The 14,304-nt window shown below is 39.2% G+C and overlaps 1 protein-coding gene across 6 annotated transcripts in view; it reads left to right on the top strand.

Moving 5' to 3' along the window:
- GOLGA4 (golgin A4) overlaps positions 1-14,304 on the top strand; it is a 120,250-nt gene that overhangs the window by 31,501 nt on the left and 74,445 nt on the right. For all 6 annotated transcript variants that reach the window (XM_075547059.1, XM_075547058.1, XM_075547056.1 and 3 more), the window contains 3 exons: positions 1,069-1,380; positions 4,737-4,784; positions 8,863-8,919. In XM_075547059.1, the coding sequence (XP_075403174.1) occupies positions 1,069-1,380; positions 4,737-4,784; positions 8,863-8,919 (417 nt within the window). The remainder of the gene's footprint in view (positions 1-1,068; positions 1,381-4,736; positions 4,785-8,862; positions 8,920-14,304) is intronic.

The raw sequence follows: 14,304 nt of genomic DNA, 5'->3' as shown, positions 1-14,304 counted from the left end.
TGTACTATAATTTATAAATGCTTTCTTTAGTGGTGATCATTGGTTTGCTTCCAGTTTTACCATTATAAACAAGTTCTGATAAAGCTCTTTGTGCAGATGGAGGGGATGGGGTGAGGTATGATACCACATTATATTAATCTCATTTTGCCTCATATGATTATTAAATCTCTAAGATCTGAGTGAAAGTGTTTGCTTTTTAGACTTGTATAATAAAAAGGGTTTTTTTGGAGGTACCTTTTGTCTGTGTATGACCTCGGTCTCTTGTTAGTATTTCATGCCTGTCATCATTGGGACTCACAGGTGACCATGCTGTTGCTCTAATGAGAATGAGTTTCTAGGAAACTTCAGTTTAATGCTGTGTACTGTGACCTGAACACAAGAATTCTGCTTACAACAGTTTGTTGAATATTGCTGTATCTTAGGGTCATTGTTATGTGTCATCATTCAAACAAATTAACATTAAGCCTTTGGTGATCATGATTTTAAAACATCAATCTTACTGATCATTGCAGAAAGACACGAGTTGGACCTGTTACTACTTAATTTTCTTGTTAGGAGACACAGTAGACATACTGGCAGATAGGGCAGCGCTGGGTGTCACTGCTCTGCCAGTCTCACCAGATAAAGTCATTTGAGTTCACTCACATGCTTCCCAGTATAAAGGGCTTCAAGATTTTCATGGAAAATTGGAATAGAAACGTAATGGAATTTCCTCACAAACTATTTAAAGCCTCCTGTGTATAGATGGTCACTGCCCTCATAAACCTCACAGCTCACCTTGAGGTTGGCTGGATGGTATACTTTTCTTCTTTTTCATAGAAATGTGAACTGAAGTCAGTGACTTGTTGGTTTACCCCACTGCTAGATGGCAGCCCTGACACTACATCCCAGTCCTCTGACTCCTGGGTCAGCTATTTTTCGGAAACAAACGGAGTTCTTTTATTTTAAGGAAGCAACATAGTATGTAAAATGTCAGGAATATCATTGGAATTTGTTAATTTTAATAGGCCAAAGGGGATAATAGATGCGTAAGAGTAACAAGTACATCCTGTTTTGTTTTCGTTGTAGTCCAGTGACTCACAGTCTTTTGCACAGAAGCTTCAGCTCCGGGTACCTTCCATGGAGTCTTTGTTCCGAAGTCCCATAAAGGAATCCCTATTCCGATCTTCCTCCAAAGAATCCTTGGTACGAACGTCTTCCAGAGAGTCCCTGAATCGGCTTGACCTGGAATGTTCCCCCCCTTTTGATCCACCTTCCGATATGGAGAGTGAAGCGGAAGACTCACTAGGGAATTCAGACAGTCTCAGCAAAGAGCAGTTAATTCATCGTTTGAGAAGAATGGAACGAAGTTTAAGTAACTACAGAGGAAAGTATTCTGAGGTAAGAGCAAGACCCTTTTGCCGGTGGGAAAATAGCTTTGCTTTATTCTCTAATTCATAATAAATATCACAACTGCTCAGTTATCATCATACTAAGGTACTGAAGACCAAGTTGTTAGACCAAAATTAACATTTCAAAATGGAGGTTGACTGCATCAGGTCACAAAGTGGAGGATGATCATGTTATCACATAACTGCCACACTACATCTTTGTATAATATACAGTGATGTGAATTTTCCCTTAACTGCCAAACTATGGAGAATCTTAAGTATCACATCGAATCTTAAGAATCAGTGCCCACCTCAGTGTTTCTTATTTATAGACAAATGTCATTAGTGTGCAAGTAGTTGGATGGTAGATTTTTACTGTTGTTGTAAATGTTACATGTTGTATAATGAGAGAGTTGATAAATGAGGAGGACTCTATTGCTTTTACTCTTGTGGTTGGATAGACTATTTACTCCTTAGATACCCTGGTTACTAATGGTAGGTAGCCAGTGGCAGTATCTCGTTAAAGACTTTCTGTGGTCGTGGAGGGACCTTATAGAACGACTCTTGGTAAAATTGTAGGGACTGTTTCCTTCTAGTTCTCACTTTCTGTGCCCTGTCTTTCCTGGCCCTTCTCTTCAAGGTCTCAGTGCAGCTCATCGTCTTTCTTCCTCGTTCATGCCCTAACTGCCGGGTTTCCAAAACGAGTTCTCTTGGCCATATGTTTTCCCATTCTGACCTCATGTAGATTTTAGGTAGTGTGATTATCTGACGGGCTTGATTCACTTTCATCATACATACATTTAAACTTTTAGCTCTGTGATTCTTTTAACTTTTGATGCTGTATGTGTACCATCAAGGAGTTGGGAACTAGTGCTCTGCCATCTCCCTTTTCCTTCCTTAAGTAGCATAGAATACTTAACATTCATGGGGAATGACTGTAAGTGCCCTTTCTGAGCCCCCTCCCTGGCATGTCGAGTTACAAGGTACTCAGGAATGCCTTTCTGGAGTAAGTTGCCTATTTTTTGGTTGCATAAAGCCAAAAAAAAAAAAGTCTTTAAGGTTTTCATGTGCTTTGTAGCTTGTAAATTATTATAGGAACATTAAGTAATTTAATGTTCAGGGTTATTTGTAAGGTTGGACATATTTTATATTTCCAATTATGGCTAGAATATGGCTAGTTTTATCCTACAGCCCCAAACAGCAAATACATTTCAATAAAACATCTTTTTAAAACTATAAAATTCTAACAACATAGGAAGGGATTACTAGGCTGAAATTCACAGTCAGACTGGAGCCCAGAGATGTAAATGGAGACTTAAAACCACCTTTCTCATGAGGCACTTGCAGAACTTGGCAACTTTTTTCCTTTACATTTTTTTATATAATTGTTTTCACTAAAATTAATATTGATATGTTTAGTTAGATATATGCTATTTTCAATAACTTTTAAGTTTGAAGTAGGTGCTATATAATTTGAATTGAAGTGTGCTAATTCACTGCATTTTATACTTATAGTGCTATTTAATTTTGCACCGGCCCTGTGAAGTGGATGTTAATTAATTAGCTCTAGTTTGACGGAGACGCAGTCACTTGCATAAAGTCCCCTGGGGAGCAGCTGGCAATCGGGATTGGATTGTAGAACTGTGTGGTGTTTCTGCTTTTCTGTGTACCTCCGGAAGTGTCAGGCAGCTTGACTGGGGATGAAAGGCGCTCCTTTACCTTCGTCATGGAGCTGTGATGTAGTTGCCATAACCCTGTCTTCACCATTCCTTGCTACTGTAGTTCTGAATGTACAGAATTTTGTTCTTATAATACACTATGGTTCTTACAGTACAGAATTTTGCTGGAAGTATTGTGGTTGTCATTTGATTGATATCTTCCCCATGCCGCCCCCCGCCCCACATGCACACACATACACACTCCTCTTTTCAGTTCCATTTTCTTGGCTGTCCTTAGGTAATAGGAAAAGCAGCTCCTGCTCGTACAGGTTTGCCTTTAGTGTTGTTGTCTCCATTGCCGACCTCACCTTCCATGGCTGTCTGCCTTTTAACTGAAGACATTAGTGAAAATCCTTGGGGCGCACAGCAGCCATCCAAGAAAAAGCGTGGGGACAGCTTCTCTGTTGAAAAGGAGCCAGGATAGAACAGTGCTTTATGGTTGCCAACCTAACGCCTAGCACTTCAAACCCACCAACCGCGTCTTGGGAGAAAGATGTGCGATACCGTTTTGTAAGGAGGATTACAGCCTTGGAAGCCTCACGGGTTGTTCTACTTTGTCCTGCAGGAGAGCGATGAAGTGGAATTAAGTGATGGGAACAGCTTCCGTTTTTTCTTTCCTCTCACTGTGTACTTATTTCTTTACATTTATTCCTTCTTGCTCTTATTTTTAAAACAGTTTTTATTGGGACATAATCCGCACAGACAATTGAGCTGCTTGAACCACTGTGCCGCCAGGAAGCCTTTCAGACAACTAGAACTCCTAAACTTAACTCACTGCTACTCAGTGATTCATTTATAGGCTTAACAGGATTTGTTCATCTATAATTTTATCAAGTGCCAGAATGTACGATTAAACATTTCTTTAGGTTCTGAATGACCAGTTTTAACCCTTGATTATGAGTTGGCAACGTTAGAGATTTTCACAGGTCCTATAAGCAGTGAAAAGGAGCCCTGCTGGTGCTGTGGGCCAGATGTTGGGTCACTGCCCCCAAGGTCAGCGATTCAAACCTGCCTGTTCCTTCACGGGAGAATGTTCTCTCGGCCGTGAAGATTTACAGTCTTGTAACATTATATAGGATCACTGTAAATCAGAATTGAGCTGATGACAGTGTGTTATGATGAGAAGGAATTTTTAGAAATCAAACACATGGTCTGTTAAATCTCAATGCAAAAAACCACCTGGAGAACTTGTTAAAACACCATTTCTTGCCGCTGATCCCTCCTGCTAATTCTGATTCAGTAAATTTTGGGTGGTACTCATGAGTTACTTTTTAAAAGAAGCTTCCAGGTGTTGCTGGTTTGTGGTCTGTGGCAGCAGCTTGAGTAGGCTCTTGTCTTTAGGCAGATTGACTGTAATTCCCACTTATGAATTGGGCTACTGAAATTTAAAGAGCTATGTATGTAAAGTTAAGTCAGTTAGCATTTTTATGTAGAGAGTTAAATTACATTTTGTTTTCAGAAATGCATTCTTCTGTGTTACTTAGTTTCAATGATATATGCATCATCTAATTTGGTTGAATTGTCTATGAAAGAACACTTCTGATTTATTTTTGTATTTTCAGTAAGAGATGTTTTAGAAAGTTTAGAACAATTAACTGCATTTGTTTAGAAATGACTAATGTTATTGGTGACTTTTTCTTTATTTTAGCTTGTTACAGCTTATCAAACCCTTCATAGAGAGAAGAAAAAGCTACAAGTAAGTGATTCATTGGCTGTGATAGTGATTCATTTAATAATTGTAGAGTAATAATTTTAATATTAAAATGTCTTACATCTAAATATGATCATTTAACCTCACTTCACTGTGACTGGGGTTTTGATGAAGTGAGGAAGAACATACAACTTTCCTCTACTTCTTAAATGTTTCCTCCTCCCCCCACTATCATGATCCCAATTCTGCCTTACAAATCCAGCTAGACCGGAGGATGTACACTGGTACAGATAGGAACAGGAAACACAGGGAATCCAGGGCGGATGACCCCTTCAGGACCAGTGCTGAGAGTGGCGATACTGGGAGGGTGAAGGGAGGGTGGGGTGGAAAGGGGGAACCGATTACAAGGATCTGCATATAACCTCCTCCCTGGGGGATGGACAGCAGAAAAGTGGGTGAAGGGAGATGTCAGACAGTGTAAGATATGACAATAATAATTTATAAATTATCAAGGGTTCATGAAGGAGAGGGGAGTGGGGAAGGAAGGGGAAAATGAGCCAATTCCAAGGGCTCATGTAGAAAATGTTTTGAGAATGATGATGGAAACAGATGTACAAATGTGCTTGACACAATGTATGTATGTATGGATTGTAACAAGAGTTGTACAAGCCCACAATAAAATGATTTTTTAAATAAATAAAAAACCAAAAGGAAGTGAGGAAGTCTCAGGATTGTACCTCAGTCAGGGATGGGTTTGCTCCTGCAGTGTCTAACAGGCTTGGATTTAAAGCATGCTTGTCTATATCACGTGTTCCTGAATGTCCCAGTCTGCAGGTCTCTTCTTTATTTCAGTAGAAAGGGACACCCAACCTTCTAAGTTTTCCCTTTTACTTCATAAATACCTGCAGAAATCTCTATTTCTTATAATTATATTGAAGTCTAAACCCAACCATCCTCTCTTATAAAAAGAATTGTTTCCTAAGATTACTGCTTGTAAAGCTCTTGGTGAAGTGTGTGGGGAGAGGATGCTATTATGGTTTTCTGGACGACCTGCCTTAGTCCCACTGTGTGACCCAGTGACCAGGCCTCTAAAGTACCCAGAGCTCAGTGGGAATACCTACTGTGCTTCAAAGAATGCTATCAGTTTGATGTGTTATTTGTGAAGTATAGGTTTATTATTTTTAAATACAGCGTGTTTTAAAAGGAATATTTATTTAAAACACTTTAACATTTTAAAGGAGCTGTGGTAACAAGTTATTTATTACTGATTAACTTAATTTTTCTATAACAAATAAAAATTATATTACAAAAAATTTTAGATAGACAATATTTTTCTTATACATATGAAGTAAGTCTACATTCTAGTGTCTTGTCGATATTCTGTGACTTCATTCTCAAAGGGTAAATTTTTTTTTCCTTTTTTAAATTTTAACAATTTATTAGGGGCTCATACAATTCTTATCACAGTTCATACATACACATACATCAGTTGTATAAAGCACATCTGTACAGTCCCTTCCCTAGTCATTTTTTTCTCCTCTTTTCTTTTTTTACATTTTATTAGGGACCCATACAACTCTTATCACCATCCATACATATACATATATCAATTGTATAAAGCACATCCATACATTCCCTGCCCCAATCATTCTCAAAGCATTTGCTCTCCACTTAAGCCCCTTGCATCAGGTCCTCTTTTTTTTTTTTTTCCCATCCCTCCCCAAAAGGGTAAATTTTATAGGTCTGGTCTGGTATGTTTCTGTGATTTGTCTGTGGCTTTCATTTCTGCATGTACTTACGTAATACTGCCACTAAGAGGCGATAGAGAACTGTGCTTTCATTGTGGCAAGCTTTCTAATTCCAAGACTCACTGCCAGTGAATCTTTTCTGACTCACAGGGGCCCTTACAGGACAGGGTAGAACTGCCCTGTGGGTTTATGAGAGTAGAAAGCCTCTTCATTCTCCCACCAAACTCTAAGGATGTTAGAAATAAAATGCAAAAGATTAACATTCATTTCTTTCTATTTTTTAAAATCATTTTATTGGGGGTTTGTAAGCTCATCGCAATCCATCCATCCATCCATCCATGGTGTCAAGCACATTTGTTCATTTGTTGCCATTGTCATCCTTTTTTTTTCATTTTTTAAAAAGCCATCATCATTCTTAGAACATTTTATTTCTACTTGAGCCCTTGGTATCAGCTCCTCATTTTTTCCCCTTACTCCCTCACGAACCCTTGATAATTTATAAATTATTATTTTTTCATGTCTTACACTGTCCGACATCTCCCTTCCTCTACTTTTCTGTTGTCCGCCCCCCAGGGAGAGGGTTATATGTAGATCATTGCGACCGGTTCCCCCTTTCTACCCCAACATCCATTTCTATACATGTATATATGCCTCTGTGTGCACACCTAAAAACCTTATTATTAAATAAACATCTTTTCAATAGCTCCAATGAATTTTAAATGGTAAGTTTTGCCAACACAATTTACCAGTGTTGTTTGTATTAGCTACCATTCATTGATTTCTTATTGTATGCCAGGTATTTTGATGTATTTAGTCTTTACAGTTCTTTTGTAAAATAGCTGATAGTGCTGTCCTCACGTTGTCCAGGTGAGGAAGCTGAGAAGAGTGACTTATACGGTGTGTGAAAGGAAGGGAGGCAAGTCAGGATTCATTTCATGGCTGCTCGATTTCAGAGCACATGCTTTTATCCACTGTAGTGTGGTTTTCCTAGTTTTCAGCTTTGTGTCTTTTCTAATTTAAAAACCTGTATTAGAAAGCCTACAACAAAACCCTACATTTATGGCTTTAGGGAAAACACCTTTGTTTTAAATTTATTTATTGACCAGTTAGGAACCTGGTGGCCTAGTGGGTTAATCATCAGCCTGCTTAACCACAAGGCTGGAGGTGGAAACCTACTAGCTTTTCTGAGGGAGAAAGATGAGGCTGTCTGTACTTACAAAGATTTATTGTCTACAAAACCCTGGGAAGCAGGGTCCTTGGAGAGTTGCTATGAATCAGAATCAACTTGGTGGCAGTAGTTTTATGGTTATTGACCAGTTGACTGGTTGCTGTGCCAATTTATGGTGGCTCTGTGTGTGTTAGAGTAGAACTGGTATCCAAAGGTTTTCTCATTAACTGATTTTTTTATTAATAATTTTATTGGGCCACTCTTGAAAATCTTGTGACCATCCATTATTCATTTGTTTTAAGCACCGTGTACATATGTTGCCATCAACATTTCCAAAACATTTTCTTTCTATTTGAGCCCTTGGTATTAGCTCCTCTTTCCCCTCCACCTCCATCCCTCATGAATCATTGATCCATTATATATTATTGTTGTTATGTCGTGTCTTATACTGTCTGTTGTCTCCCTTCATCCACATTTCTGTTATTCGTTCTGCTTCAGGGGTGTGTGTGAGCTATATATCCAACCTTGTGCTCGCTTCCCCCTTTCTCCCCCTCTCCTCCTCCCCACCTTCCCCTGCCATTCCCACCATCCCTTACCCTCATGCTATGGCCACTCCCACTACTGTTCCTGAGGGCTTTGTCTGCCCTGAATTCCCTGTGTCGAGAGTTCTTATCTGTACCTACATATGTACTCTGGTCTACCCGGATTTGTAAGGTAGAACTGGGTCATGGTAGTGGGTGGTGGGGTGGGGGGGGGGGGAGGAAGCCTTGAAGAACTAGAGGAATGATGTGTGTTTCGTCGGTGCTATACTGCACCCTGGTTGAATTGTCCGTTCCTCGTAACCTGTGGGGGGGATGTCCAATTGGTCTAGGTAGCTAGATCTTTCCTCTGAAGCACCTATGGATGGACTAAAACTTCTAACTTTTTGATGACCAGAAAAGCACGTTAACCATTTGTACTACCCAGGGACTCAAATAAATATATAAATATGTTTGTGACCACAGTCAGTATACAAGATGGCTCAATGGCACCGTGGCTTCATTTTTGACTTTTTCAGCATAGTCATATCTGCAATATATGTAATCCTTTCTCAGGATATAGTAATTCCTCAGATGTAATACTTTAAAATAATACTTTTATTTGAGTGTTTTACCAATACTATGTTATACATTTGTTTGAACCAGTTTTTTCTTTCTTTGTAATTCAGGGCATATTAAGTCAGAGTCAGGATAAAGCACTTCGGAGAATTGGAGAATTAAGAGAGGTAAGTTTACATGATTAATGCTTTGAAAATAATAATTAAATCTCATATTTATCTTATTGTATAAGCTGTGGTAGTTTCATAGGAACTTCATGAGCTAGATAGTAATAATTTACTAACGTAGCTATTTCAGTTACCTTATGCTGCTATAAATAGAAATGCCACATTTAGTAAGCAGAAATGCATTTTCTCATAGTTTATAATCTAGAAGTCTGAGTTTATGGTATTAGATCTAGAGGAAAACTTTCTCTGTTGCCTGGAGGAAGGTACTTTTTCTGTGTTTCTGCTTCCTGCTTCCTTGATGGCCGGAACTGCTTCTTTTTGGGGTGCCACATGATGTAGCTGGTATTGATGATTTCTTAGGCCCAGTGTTCTCCACCCCTGATCTGGATGACCTCGGAGAACAGAGAATTATTTTTAAACCTTGAGCGCAGATGTAAGTTTTTTGCTGGACTTTGGACTTGGCTAGGTCCCCACTGTCTCTTACTTCTCCCCCTTGTAATGAGAATGGTTGTTACCTTGTGCTTTTTCCACCACTATACTTTGAAAATAGGTAATTTGTAATTTAGGTTTCATGGATTTTCAGATGAACAGGAGTTTCCCTCCAGTATTTAATACACTTAATGTTTCATCCTTTTTGATTTGGGTGATTTAGAAGATGAGATTTTATGCTTAAGGTTGATATAAGCCTTTTGGAGATAATATGATGGGGTGAATATGTTTTGCATGGGTGAAAGACATTAATTTTGGGGGCCAAAAAGGGATTATCATGGATTGAATTGTGTCTCCCCCAAATGTGTGTTGCAGTTCCCCACTTTTGTGTCTGGGTTTATATTCCTGTTTGGGAATGGATTGTATTTGTGATGTTAATGAGGCAGGATTGGTGATGGAGTAAGATAGGTGCCCAGACACATTAGATCTCCACGGAACTAGGAAATAGACTTTGAAGAGATAAGGATTTTCTTCCAGAGTGTGCAGAGAGCAAAAGCCTGCCCCTAGAGCCTGTCCTTGAATTTGGACTTCTAGTCTTCTAAACTGTGTGCAAATAAACTTCCGTTTATTAAAACCATCCACTTGTGGTATTTTTGCAGTATTAGGTAACTAAGAGATTAGCCTATAAGATTGGCACCAATTCTTACAGGCTTTTTTTTTTCCATTTTATTATACATAAGGTCGCTATAATTTGGAACTAATTTGATGGCAGCTAAGCACAATGACGTTCTCAGTTAGGCGGCAGGTTTGTGGTTATTTACAATGGTATCATAGCTGGAGATAAAGGAATACCTGTGTTGTTTCTTTTCTTTTGCTGCTTAGTCCTTCTCCACAATCGGTCTCTGAGGGAGCTATGCTGAAGACTGTGCTACTGGATAGGCAACAAGCTTCTGCTTTGTCAGTAGATGAGTAAGCACCCACGTGATTTTCCTCATTGCTGGCTTTCAGTAGAACTCTGTCTCTTATCCACCTTTACCCTAACCTAAATTACAGAAGCAGCATTCCATCAATAGGGAAAGAGAAAGGGCTGTCTGATAGTGGGCCCCACCTGGATTCATCTTCTCAGTTGCAGGTGTTGAATGAGTTAGAAGATTGAGAGACTAGAAGTTGACCTTTCAAAAAACGTAGTTCTCTGAATATCCCAGGTGTTGCCAATTAGATTTGCAAACTCCTCCGTCACCCGGCCTAGTGAGGGATTAAATAGAAAGGCAGTTGAAAGACAAGGTAGGTGTAAGTGGCCTTTCGGTTCTGCAGTATGTATCTGTTATTTCATTCAGTAATTTCATCTTTTTGTCTTGGGAACCACGAGAGGCACGGGTTGAGTTCTAGTTCTGTTCATGATCTGCATGCCTAGATTTGTTTTATCTTGCTGCTGTAATAGGTTAACATAAACTTCCAAACAACATAAATTTATTATCGTTCAATTCTGAGTTTTGAAGTTCTCCAGGGACGAAAATCAAGTTATCAATAGGACTGTGTTCCTTCCTGGAGGAGATTCTGTTCTCTTGCCTTTTCCAGCGTCTAGAAGCTGCCCACGTTGCCTAACTCATGGGGACCTTCCTTACATTTTCAAAGCCAGCAATCGTACATTACTCTGACCCTGAACTCAGGGAGTGTCTTTGCCTTTAAGGACCCTTGTGAATAGAGTGGGCCCACCTACACAATCCAGGAGAATCTCTCTAGTTCAGCGCCCTGATTGAACCTCATCTGCAAACTTTCCCCTGCCACATTCTCAGGTTTTGAGGAATAGGGCATAGACAGACTTCTTTGGGATGGATTTTTCTGCCTTTCCCAGCACTTTACTGAAGACTCTATTTAGTGAAGTGGCCCAAGAGACAACTAAGAAGTGAAGAGGAGAAACGGGGATACAGATAGAGGCCATAGAGTAAAGGCTTGGGTGGTACAACCTAGAACTGTCCCTTTGAATGTCTGAGGCAAGTCTTTCCGGGAACAGACTGCTTCATCTTTCTCCTGTGGAGGGATTGGTGGGTTCACACCACCCACCCTGCAGTTTTAATCTCCAGTGCTTGAACCTCTGAGCCAGCAGGACGCCATGCACAGTTTGCGATGTTTCCAGTCTTCCCCCAGATGCCATCTTTATAGGCAGTTGAGGTCTCAAAGCAAGCCTCAGGGAGGGAGAGTTCATATTTTGCCACCAGAGATCACCAGTGACCATGATGGATAACATAGGAGTTATATTAGAAATAATAAGTGAAATAGAGGTACAGATATTAGTTACCTTCCAGTCATCAGAATTTTTCTCTAAGGAAACATTCAGAAAGACCTTGCAAAAAAATCTAGAAATAAAAATGCTAATTCCAGGGATTGTGAAAAAGGGAATGTAATCCAAACGTTCAGCGTAGGAGAAATTTCAAATTAGTTGTTTTAATCCTAATATGTATTATTTTAGAGTCAATTATTATTGTAATAAAAAAGGATCAGGTAGGATAGAGAAGAGTATATGTTGAAGGCAAGTCTCTTTCTTAATCGGACCTGGTCTTACTCTGCTTCCCAGAGATTACCCTGAGCAATAATGTCTCACGTATTTATTCATAAAATTATATTTGTGTAGCCATTTTAGTCTATGGAAGATATTTCACAATTACTTTATACTGCAGTATACGTATTCCTTATAAAAAGCGGCCATCTAGCAAGGAAGCAACAAAGCTCACATGGAAGAAGCACACCAGCCTGTGATCACGAGGTGTCAACAAGATCAGGTATCAGGCATCAGAAGACCCAAAACAAAAAACCATATCATTGTGAATGTGGGGGAGTGAGGAGTGGAGACTCAAAGCCCACCTGTAGACAATTGGACATCCCCATACAGAAGAGTCACAAGGACGAGATGAACCAGGGTTCAGTGTAATACTGATGAAACATGCAACTTTCCTCTAGTTCTTTAATGCTTCCTCCCCCGCACTATTATGTCCAAGTTCTGCCTTACAAATCTGGCTAGGCTGGAGCATGTACACTGGTACAGATAAGAGTTCTTGACACGACACATGAAATCCAGGACAGATAAACCCCTCAGAACAATAATGGGAGTAGCAATACCCTAAGGGTAGGGGGAAGGTGGCAGGGAGAAAGGGGGAACCAATCACAATGATCAACGTACAAACTGCCCCCCACCCAGGGGGACAAATAACAGAAACGTGGGTGAAGGGAGACAGCGGACAGTTTAAGATATGAAAATAATTATAATTTATAATGGGTCACGAGGATGGGAGGGAAGGGAAGGGAGGGGGAAAAAGTGGAGCTGATACCAAGAGTTGAAGTAGAAGGAATATGTTTTGAAAATGATGATGGCAACATAAGTACAAATATACTTGACACAATGGATGTATGGATTGTTATATGAACTGTAAGCGCCCCAGTCAAATGATTTATCTATATAAAGCATGCCTTATCCTGTGTCCTAAAGAAGCCAGTTCTAATCAAGTTAACTGGAGGGGACATTATTGATAACATTCAAAAACAGGTAAATTAAATTGAAAATGTTTTCTAAATCATTGCTGATGTAAAGCTACACTAGAAATACAGTTTATGTAGATTTGTGAAAGAAAGTTCTATTTTCAGATTAAAGTTGTCAGAGATTTCATATTACTTGCATCCACATCAAATGCTCATGGAAGCAGTCATTAAGAAATCAAATAATACATTGAATTGGGTAAATCTGCCACACAGGATCTCTTTAAAGTATTGCAAAGCAAGGATGCCACTTTGAGGGCTAAAGTGTGCCTGACCAAATCAATGGTATTTTCAGTCATCTCACATGCATGTGTAAGTTGAACATTGAATATTGAAGACCACAGAAGAATCGATGCATTTGACTTAAGGCGCTGGTGAAGAATGTAGAAAGTACCATGGACGGCCCAAGGAACAAACACATCTGCCGTGCAAGAAGTACAGCCGGAATGCTCCTTAGAATCAAAGAGGGTGAGACTTCTTTGGACATGTCATCAAGAAGGATTAGTCTCCGGAAAGGACATCATGCTTGGTAAATTAGAGGGGCAGTGAAAAAGAGGAAGGACATCGAGGAGATGGATTGACACAGTGGCTGCAGTAATGGGCCCACTCTTAAAGAGCAATTGTGAAGATGGCACAGGACTTGGCAGTGTTTCTTTCAGTTGTCCATAGTCGGTCACTGTGAGGCTGAGGTAACTTGATGACACCTAATAACCATAACAATAATTGGCAATATGAACTGTGAATCTTTTTGATACCATTATGGCTGCGTGCTGATGACCTTCCCTCATCTGGAGGGTTTTTCTTTGTCTAGTTTAAGAATTAATAAAGGGATTTCTATTTTTTTCTTAAAGTTCTTTTTTTCAAAAAGATTTTTCTTCCATAGTGTTGCATTGTATCAAAATGATTACATAGTTGAAGTTGGCATTCAAACTCTTAGATGGTAGTAAAGCTTAAAACATTTTTCCCCTTAGAAAACACTAAATTTTAAGATTAAACTACTAGTTAGTATTTAGCATCACTTTTGAAAAACGGAAAAAAATTAGTTACCTTGTTGGATTGTATGTAAAACAGAAGGACCAGAATGGCGAAGGGACTTGACTTGAAATATGTCCTTTGAGTCGTTTGAAAAGCTTTGGTAATGTTACTTGAGAAGACCAGGGAATGTCATTATTTATTCAAGTATTTATTAAACCAAGCTGACTAAATAGCCACTTTGTATTTATACTTGTATATATGTTATTAGATATAGAATACATGAAGATATAGAAAGAAAATTCTTTGCCTAATGAAATTTATTTTCTTTAATGAGGAACACATATACAATAGGGCTTAAACAATTCCATTATCCTTCAATCCCATTTTCCTACAAACTTTTTAAAGCCCCCTTATGTGCACGCATGGCAAACATAGAAACTCCCACACATA

The sequence above is a fragment of the Tenrec ecaudatus genome, chromosome 4 (assembly GCF_050624435.1).
Source record: "Tenrec ecaudatus isolate mTenEca1 chromosome 4, mTenEca1.hap1, whole genome shotgun sequence".
Classification (NCBI taxonomy): domain Eukaryota; kingdom Metazoa; phylum Chordata; class Mammalia; order Afrosoricida; family Tenrecidae; genus Tenrec; species Tenrec ecaudatus.
This window is presented reverse-complemented; position numbering and strand designations above follow the sequence as displayed.